At 37.5% G+C, this 9,978-nt stretch overlaps 1 protein-coding gene across 1 annotated transcript in view; it reads right to left on the bottom strand.

The window, feature by feature from the left end:
• Nucleotides 1-296: 296 nt before the first annotated feature.
• mei1 (meiotic double-stranded break formation protein 1) overlaps nt 297-9,978 on the bottom strand; it is a 45,826-nt gene continuing 36,144 nt past the window's right edge. Inside the window, exons 29-33 of the mRNA XM_077558031.1 lie at nt 9,263-9,344; nt 8,090-8,196; nt 7,777-7,908; nt 2,757-2,878; nt 297-2,318 (exon numbers count right to left, since the gene is read on the bottom strand). Coding sequence (XP_077414157.1) covers nt 2,249-2,318; nt 2,757-2,878; nt 7,777-7,908; nt 8,090-8,196; nt 9,263-9,344 — 513 coding nt within the window. The 3' untranslated portion in view covers nt 297-2,248. The remainder of the gene's footprint in view (nt 2,319-2,756; nt 2,879-7,776; nt 7,909-8,089; nt 8,197-9,262; nt 9,345-9,978) is intronic.

Raw genomic sequence — 9,978 nt, 5'->3', positions numbered from 1 at the left:
GAAAAGTTATTTGGATAATAGACATCAGTACTTACAGTTTAACAATATACAGTACAATCAAAACACTTGAATATTACTCATGGAGTCTCCCAAGGGTCTGTGCTAGGCCCCAAATTATTTATATTGTATATAAATTACATCTGTTGTGTCTCAAAAATATTCAAAAGCATCTTATTCGCCGATGACACAACTCTCAGCTTCTGACTACTGTGGAGAATTAATTGAACACATTAAAAAACTGGTTTGACATAAACAAATTATCATTCAACTTAAACAAAACCAAGTTTATAGTTTTTAGTACTAGACAAAACACACAACAGGTCAAAATTATGGTAAATTCAATTGAAATAGAAAGAGTGTATGAAAATACATTTCTTGGAGAAGGTATTGATGAAAAATTATGTTGGAAGTCTCACATAGATAATGTCAAAAGGAAAATGCCAAAAATTACAGGGATACTCTCTAAAACTAAGGATGTCCTGAATAAGAAATCATTATACACATATATTGTTCATTATTATTACCATATCTGACCTATTGTGTGGAAATTTGGGGGAAACGCAGATAAAACAAATACTGATCCTGTTTTCAAACTGCAAAAAAGAGCCATAAGAATTATAAATCGAGCCAACCCATTCTCTGTTTATTAAATTAAATACAATGAAATTTTTACGTCTTAGTTGAATTTAAAATAGCACTAATAATGAATAAAGTACACAACAATCTACTCTGCCACAGTACTCAGAAGCTGTTTGAAATTAGAGAGAGTCTTTACATAACATAAGGGGTACAAGTGTCTACCAAAAAATTTAAACAAGAACAAATATTAAGCAAAGGTGTGTTTCTGTAAACGGTGTTAATTTGTGGAATGATTTTGGAACTCACCTGAAGAGATGTCAGTCACTTGCTGAATTAAAAAAACGGTTTAAAAGCAAAGTTCTTTTTTTTTTTTTTTACTTACATCAGACATGAGCTGTTAAAATTGTATATACTGTATGATGTAATTTCTTTGGATGTGTCTGTATGAGTGTAATGAAAATTGTATATGTGAGTATGAGGATATAATTTATAAATGTATTATGGTATATGTCTATGAATTTCATTTACATATGTTGCTGGCAAATGTGCGTATGTTAAAGTGCACTTCTATATATGATTAGGTTCATACATTTCCTTTTGTTGAAGTAAATTAACCTTATCATTTTATCAACATAAAACAAATAAATGGTAGGACTAGATACGTTTTTTTAACTTCCTCCTACCCCTTTTGAACATATAAACTCTTTTCTTTCTTCTTATTCTTGTTTTTCTTTTTCTTTTTACTTCAACTTTTATTTGAAACTTGTAATGTGTTTTGAGTTGAATGATAATCTTCCCTTAATGGTTGATTTTGCCCCCCCAGAAATAAATGACACTGATTTTGTAACCGAACAATACATTCGAAAGATGAGCCCTATAATAGAGAGAGAAAAAATACATTTGGATCTATGTGGGCTCTGAAGAGGTGTGACAGTCCCACATTGGTTCCCATTACATTCATACATAGCAACATAACTCAACATGCCTGCAGACCACAATGGCGTTGCAAACATATTTTTGTAATGGCTGATGGTGGTCCATGATGCATGTAAGTGATTGGAGCTTCTGTTATATTTTTTTACCCTTTTCTGCTTCTACCCGTTACAACAATAAAAACAAAATTTGATTCATAGGAATTCAAAAGAATCACAGTAAACTGTAGGTAATATACGCATGCAATTTGGCGACACTGCACATTTTATACTAAATTGAAATGTGAAGAAAAATGATTAGATGAAAATTAGAATTAGTAAAACTAAAAATGATTGGCTTCTTTGTGTGAAATGGTGAAATGTAGTCCAGTCACCCTAGAATGTAACAGCATCTGTAACAGTGACTGGTCCAGCACAGCCTAATTGTACTTTGCTTTCTGTAAAGGAATAACAAATTCTACTGTTGTATAGAACTCATGTGGTTAAATGCACTACTATTGTCCTGAATGCCACTGTATGATGGCCATTTGCAATGTTGAAGTGATCCCTATTATTCATGTCTGTTTAATTTGCTTTTTCTTAAGCAGCATTCAAATGATACATTTGCATTTAACAAACACACAGTAAATTCAAATTTTGTGCAAACACTATTGGGGCATGCAGGTTGAGAACTGAATTCACAAAGTACATTGCAGAGGAAAAAAAGATGGCCAAATGCTGCTTTCCAAATGTATGTGTCACTCTTCTAGAGCACTTTCACTGTTCACTGTGAAGTCAGACAAACAGATGGACACGCTCCCAAAACGTCTGAAGTAACGAGTTAAGGAACAAGATTGTGGCAAAGTACTGCTGTGTGGTTTTGAGAGATGAGAGCTTTTGTAGTCTGTATTGTGGACTGTGTTGTATTTTATTGTAGAACAAAAATGATGGCAGAAGCTCCATTTTCTCTTGAATCAAATGTTGCTTTCAGCAAACAGACTAGAATGATTTATAGGACATTTTCCTTCTGGTCTATGTGCTAAAGCAAAAAAAACAAACAAACTGAGTTTTTAAAATATAATATTGGCTGTTACTGAGAAAGCAGTGACAAGTGTGTTTTTCACACACTTTCAAAGGACTTAACAGTGAAAACTACATCACTAACAGTTAATGACTTGCCAGACAAAACCAATGAGGATGGATTGCTGCTGTTGGAAGTACAATATGTATAAACACAATTCAGACCATACTTGAAGTTTGGGATACAGGATGTTGCCGGGCAAACTGGGACTCTCGGAGGGCGGCAGTGAGTCCAGGGACTCCATCACACTCCTTGCTCTCTGCTTGTGTTCCTCTGTGGGTGGAGGCTGAAAGACACCACTCTGCATCTGAATAAAAGAATTAACAGGCAATTCGGTTTTGGGAAATTCAAGGAAAAAAGATAAGAGCTTATAAAGAACCATTATATTATAACAAGACATGGAGCGATAGCAAAGAATAGAGAGGAGTGGGATGTAAACCCAATATGAGCAGAATGACAAAAGTCATGCAACGCACGCAAGATTAGCAAAGCTAATGACATTATTAAAATAAAAAATAAATAAAGGATTGAATTGGACTAGAGAGCAGTGGCTTGTGAAGCACATGGGACTCATTGGCTATGAGATTGAGTCATCTGGCACTCAACAAATTTTCGAAGGCATGTTAAGACATTTTCCACACATGTTTTCCACACACGTAAGTGCTACTATCCAAGCACTGTGCTTTCATAAAACGGAGAGATGGCAGTAAATACAGACTCTAATGTAAGTTAATTACAATCACAACACACACATATTATAATTAACTCATTTGCTCCCAAAAACATATAAATGCATTCTATTTTAAATATTAACAGTGTCCAAAAGATGTATTTATACGACTTTTATTATTTTTATCATGCTAGAGCACACAGAAGGCTTTGATGCAGCCTCTAAACTGAAGAGAACGGTTGAAGCAATGGTTAGTTATTACAAAAACGGTCAGCAGCTGGCAGCAGAGTATAGGAGATCAACCAGGGCCATGTTGCAACAAGCTCTTTCCCCACTAATTTAAACAGATTTGTGAATAATGATGGAACTTAGCTATATTCTAATGCTAATTGCTGCAAAACGGAAACAGATAGAATGTACGTTTTTACCTGATAAAAGAAGAGACTCTGATCTTTCTTTTGGAAGGTTCCATGTTTTAATAGCAATAGAACACAATATTCTGTGGGTTTTGCAAAATCAGTCAAAATCCAATAAAACAGCCAGGTGCAAAGGGGGTTGCTTCAGTGAAAATGGCTGGGAGTGAATGAGTTAACAGAAAAACTAATGTAAGTAATTTTTAATACAACTAAAATATTGTGCATAACATGAAACTAAAATATTGTTATTACACCAGTTTGATAGCTTCCTCACAAAATGAGATTTCACTATAAAACAGGCAGCTCAACAACACCTAACTGTGTGTGTGCGCGCGCACACATGTGAGTTTGGGTAAGAGGAGAGGTGATGGCAGAGAAAAACTCAAATCAAAAGAAGTGTGTGTCAGACTGATGTCTGTCTGGTCGCGAACTCCCTGATGATTTCCGCACACACACTCCACTGGCAGAGGCCATCATTCTGTCACTTTTCCTATTCTGAGCTACTCTCAGTACACCAAAAGCATTTCTCCCCTGACATGCCCAGAAAGTGACACCAAACACTTAGAAAGCTGCATTCACTTTGCTGCTTTTTATACTTAAAACTTATCCACGCGGGTCACTACAGTCAGGGGCATAGACCAGAGATGGGAAACAGGCGTCCCGTGGCCCGCATGCAGCACGTGCTCACGCTCGGAGTGGCCCTCCAATAATCTTTGGAGAAAAAAAAGTTTACTGTTGGTGAGCCATAGAAAGATGTAATACCATTGTTAACCACCGGATAGCAGATATTACTCACCACCAATATGCATCAGAGAAGAAGTACACAAACAGCAATTTATGTTTTTCACAGTGTTGACAGTTTGTTTTAAGTACATGAGGAGTTAGTAAATTTGTGTCCTCCAAAAATGTTATTGTATTCAACGTTTAAAGGGGAAGTAAAAAAATAATAATCTTACCAATAATATGTTGCATGCACCCACACTAGTGTAAACATGATATTATGAATAATAGTTGTGGAATATGAGTTCAGCAGCAAGATCCAGCAGTTTTTATCCATCTCAGAAGGCGGCCATTTTGCCAATTGCTGTCGACTGAAAATGACATCACAGTTGCTAGGGTCTCACGTAACAACCAATTACGGCTCAGTAAAAAAAAAAAACAGTTGATCCGTGATTGGTCGTTAAATGAGCCCTGTGCAACTGATGTCATTTTCATTCGAAAGCAAGTGGCAAAATGGCCGCCCCTTGAGATGAATAAAAACGAGTGGATTTTGCTGCCAAAGTCATATCCCACTACAAAATATTAATCAGAATACCGTGTTTACACTAGTGGGGCTTCATACAGAACATATTATTGTAAAGTAATTTTTGGGGTGTTGACTTCCCCTTAAATAGTATTACAAACGCGTATGGTGGCTTAATTGGAGAAGCGGCTGTTATAATGGACAAGCCTTAGAGAGGGCACGCAGCCGCGCCAAACTTTACTTCCCTACACTACAGTGTTCACATAGGTGAGCGAGCCAGCCTATCAATTTGGGGATTTGAATAGCATGCAGTTCTAACATGTGGGAGCACAATATTAAAATCTTTGAGTGAGTTGGTTCTTGTGAAAACATGCACAAAATGAGTTAATACACGTAATGTTGGTTTGCTCTTCGGCAGTTTTATGCCGTCTTTGAATGAGAATTTTTAAGAGGGCCCTTTGCACAGAGGGAAAATAAGATATAATATTTGTGTTTTAATGGAGCAGTGGGTCTTTTCAATATGCATTTGACAATTGGATCAATAAAAACATATGCACATATTTTATCCTTATTAAAAATGGCCGTTTTGTCTACATTTGGTTAGAATAGAAAGTGCACATGCTTATGTGTCGCCCAACCCGAGTAGCACAAACGGAAAAAAAATTGTGGCACCTTCCTTTCTTTAAGTTGCCCATCCCTGACATGGACCATTAACTATTACCTTGAGACCCATTTGTGATAGGTAAAATCTAAGTTTGAGACCTTAATAATGAAAGGTTTCCTCTGCAGACAAATAAACTACAATGAGAAGCTTGTACTCATTTTGTTTTTTGTTTGACTATCATCACAGTTAAACACGTGGCTTTCATCAATTATTCAGCAACAATTTTAAAACATTTCTGGTTGCGCTTAGAAGCAGTAAAGCTGGCATGTGCAACATCTTCATAGCGGTAATGTTCAATAATTCAGAAGATTTAAAAAGAGCAATGATAATAAAATCTTTGCGGGGATGCTGGTGTGGCTTGCAAATGTAGAATAATGGATTCAGAATAAGGGTGTTTGGTGAAACATTTCAGCGTTTAGTTTTTAAAGCGTATTATTTGCATCAATTAATGTGTCATCAGGATTTTCTCTACCAGTGCAGGCAATGCCAAGAAAGGAACCACTTTGCCAGTACAGTCCAGGACTGCAAATATAGTACAGTAGAATCGGTGGAAGTTGTAATTAATTTGTTTTAGAAATATGAACAAACTGTGTGTTAAGCCCGCCATTCATTCCTATGGGGGAATTTCGACCCCTGGTAGCCCGCCATTCATTTCAATGGGGGATTTCATTTAACAAACAGGTTGCAGTCTGTTTCATTTTTGAACAGCACTGAAACAAAAATATTAAGGCTTAATGTTCCATTAATATAACATTCTTCCATGCTTAATGTGTGAATCCTAACCCTAAGTAAGATGTTTTGTTGAATATTCCCATAAAAAATTGATGTTTAAAAATCGATTCGGCCCCATATCGAATCGATTTTTTTTCTAACACACTCTTCTGCAGTTGTTTTTCAAGAACGTAAAGCCTGCCGCGCTCTGAGTTCAAAATTCGAACCCCATTGGACTCAAATATAGCAAAAAAAGAAAAAAAAATTGGTGGGGGAAGATGGACCTCAGTTTCGGTGCAAGCAACATGCGCGGGTGCAGTGAGGGACGACACCACCGAGACCTCCGAGGATTGCGGGGAACCGGGAACATTGTGCGGAGGCCGTCATACTTTATAAACTGCATTTGTTTGGCTTGGTGCCGCAAAAATCTTGCTCGTTTGCAAACCCGGAAAGTATTCTAATTCTTACCGTGTGAAATCTTGCGCGAGTGGGTGATGTCAGTACGCTGGTGTGCGTAAATGTTGCGTTCAAGTGCGCCATGGAAAATCATCAACTGCTCTTCTCACGCAATCACAACTTATTAGAAAGACGTGCTTCAGAACCTAAACACGGCACCGTTTAATTTTATGTCAATCGGAGCTCGGAAGTACCAAACCCAAATCGGTCCATACCACAAAAAAGACCGTCTTCGTCACCCATTCATAATAATAATAATAATAATAATAACAATAACTCATTCACTCCTAGCCATTTTTCCGGCTGTTTTACTGGATTTTGACTGATTTTGCAAGGCCCACAGAAAATTGTGTTCTATTGCTATAAAAACATGACACCTACCCAAAGATTATATTAGAAAGATTAAGAGTCTCTTCTTTCATCAGGTAAAAAGTATATTTGTACCTGTTTCCGTTTTGCAGCAATGAGCATTAGAATATAGCTATGTTTAATTATTCACAAATCTGTTGAAAACACTGGGGAGAAAAAGCTTTTTTGCAACATGGCCCTGGTTGATTTCTTATACTCTGCTGCCACCTCCTGGCCATTTTTTTGTAATAACTACCACTGCCTAAAGCGACCTCCTCAGATCAGGAGCTGCATCAAATCCTTCTGTATGCTCTTGGATAAAAAAACATAAAAAATGTATACATTTGTTTTTGGGACCATGACAATAAAATAGAACGTTTTTATACATTTTAGGGAGCAAATAAGATAATAATAAGACTTAATAATTTGTATTCATAATATTTCATGTTGTGTAAGACGAAGAATACATTTCTATCAGTACGATATTGTTTTACGTGTACACATCAAATTTGACTTTATATCTGCATGCAAGCCATAGTGAACCATTCGTGACATACAGGGGCAGTGGGAAGCTTTTCAATTCCAAATGGTGGCTGGCGTTTAGTGTCAATAATAGGTTCAGGTGTCTTAAGAGTGTATGTGGTTTTGTGTGTATGTTTGTTTGCATAGTCTGTGTTCAGCACATGCACATGGATACCTGTGTGAGGAGTAGCCTGAGGGCTTGTGATGCTTCCTGGTTGAGCTTCTTAACCCCTTTCTTCTCTACTGTATCGATCACCTGGAGCAGGTCAGGCTCCCACTGTACCACCAGATTGCCATGCCGCAAAAGCTACACAGGAAGCAAACAAACAGGCCACACAAATGGGCTTTAACACACAGATCCACATTTGTACTACTCGTACCGTGTTTTATCACATACACAGAACCCCACAAATAAATGTGCTGCTTAGAAAAAGCCTCCATAAATGATGCTTGATTCGGAGGTGTGGTGTGTGTGCGTAACATCTCACAAGTGTGATGACCCTGAGAATGGCTGGGTGCAGGAGAAAGCTCTCGCCCGAGCTATGCAAGCAGTAGAGAAGGAATCGACTCCATGGCTGACAAACTTCATAATTGGCTAAAACACAACACGCAAAAGACAGACACACACGCTAGTAAGTCGAGAAATTAAGAAATATTCAAAACAAATCAATAACGTTTAAATGTTTTTTTATCCAGGTTCATTAACAAGTATGCTCTTATTTCCCATACCAATATTTAAGGTGGGTCAAAGCATTTTTAAAATTATGTTTTCCAAAATCTTGTTCTTGCACTGACTGTATGCTATTTTTGTAATTTTATTACACTACCTTTTCATTAATTTACTTTGCTTTTAAATGTCTTTAACTGTTTGGTTTGCTCCTACATTTAAATGTTATGACATCGCAAGCAAACTGACTTTTAGGTCCCTATTTTCTTGGCATGAAAACAATCAGTTATTGAATCTGAAGAACACAAATACAAAAGATGGCTAAAAGAGGCCACGGAGATCAGAAAACTCTCAACAGGAGATGAAGGAACTTATTGCACACTTCTCCATAGAACACCAGGTGACGGCGGACGTTTATTGTTGACAACTTCTGAGGTAGGTGGCAGCGGATTCCAAAACTAGTCAGGGAAAATAAACCTTATTGTCTTTAAAAAGAAAAATAGTGACTGAGTGAAGTGACTTGTTTAACCCTTTGACTTAATGAAACTTTGTGGAGGAGTGGTGCTTGGTCAAAGAGGACAACCGTTTAGCAGTGATTGGCCTCAAAGTCCATGCCGTAAAAAACAAAAACAAACATTGCTTGCTTGTGCACAACATAACAAGGAAGTGCCCTAACTCGGGAATTGATGGAAAAACTCTGTGCTTAGTTTTGTCTCATTTTTGTCTGTTGATTTCTGTATATTGCTGTTATCAGTTTTGATTATAAAGCTATAACAGGAAGAATACTCTGCATTGCAACCCCCTCCAACTTGGTGAAGGCAGCTTATATGAAGGCTGTGTTGTCTTTCCCAATAGCCTGAAAATGAGTCTATGCGGGATGTCTGCGAAAACGGAAGTCAACTGTCTGGGGGTAGACTAAGTAGGGACTAGCGGAACAATATACTGAAAAGGCAGAGCTGACATGAATTACTTTTTTTATGAATACAAATAATACCTGTCTGAGGACTCTTCCTCTGAAGGAAGCCAAGCACGGAGCATATGCAGTTGACTGAGGCTCGCAGCAGTAACTCATTCTTCTGAAGAAGACAAGGAGAGAAGTCGTTAGACCTCCTGGGAGAAGAAGAATTACATCCATCCATCCATTTTCTGAACCGCTTATTCCTACAATATTAAAATGCAATTTAACTGAATGGGCAGCATCAGAGAAAGCATATCTTGATGCCTGACATAAACATGAATAATATATTTAAATACCGGTATACGATACAACCAGAAATAAAAAAGGATAATGAAAGACCAAACAGAAAACCATGATAAGGATTTAAATAATAAATGTATTTCCTGATGTGGCAGTTGTCTCCCAAAATACTTGAATAGATCAGGCAGCAATTGACCATTTGCACCGACGTCACGTGATCACGTGACTGCCCTATGACGGACGGCGGAAAGAAATGATTGTTGAATGGAAGTGGGCGTGACCCGGAGCGACTTAGCGACTGTTATTTTACAAATTAAAAGTTATTATTGCCCATAGAGCCATGGAATCTATTACTTCAACCGAAGGTCGCCTGTCAGTCGAAGTTGCACATTTAGTCGGGACTCATGGAGCGCGATATTTACTTAAGTTGGAGATCGCTAGTTTGAAAACAGCCCCTTACCTTCTGTCGTCTGCTGTTGATCAAATCGCCGACTTTGCCAAAATTCACAGCG

This window comes from Vanacampus margaritifer, chromosome 2, assembly GCF_051991255.1.
Source record: "Vanacampus margaritifer isolate UIUO_Vmar chromosome 2, RoL_Vmar_1.0, whole genome shotgun sequence".
NCBI lineage: Eukaryota > Metazoa > Chordata > Actinopteri > Syngnathiformes > Syngnathidae > Vanacampus > Vanacampus margaritifer.
Note: the sequence above shows the minus strand (reverse complement) of the source record. Positions and strands in the feature narration are given on the sequence as shown.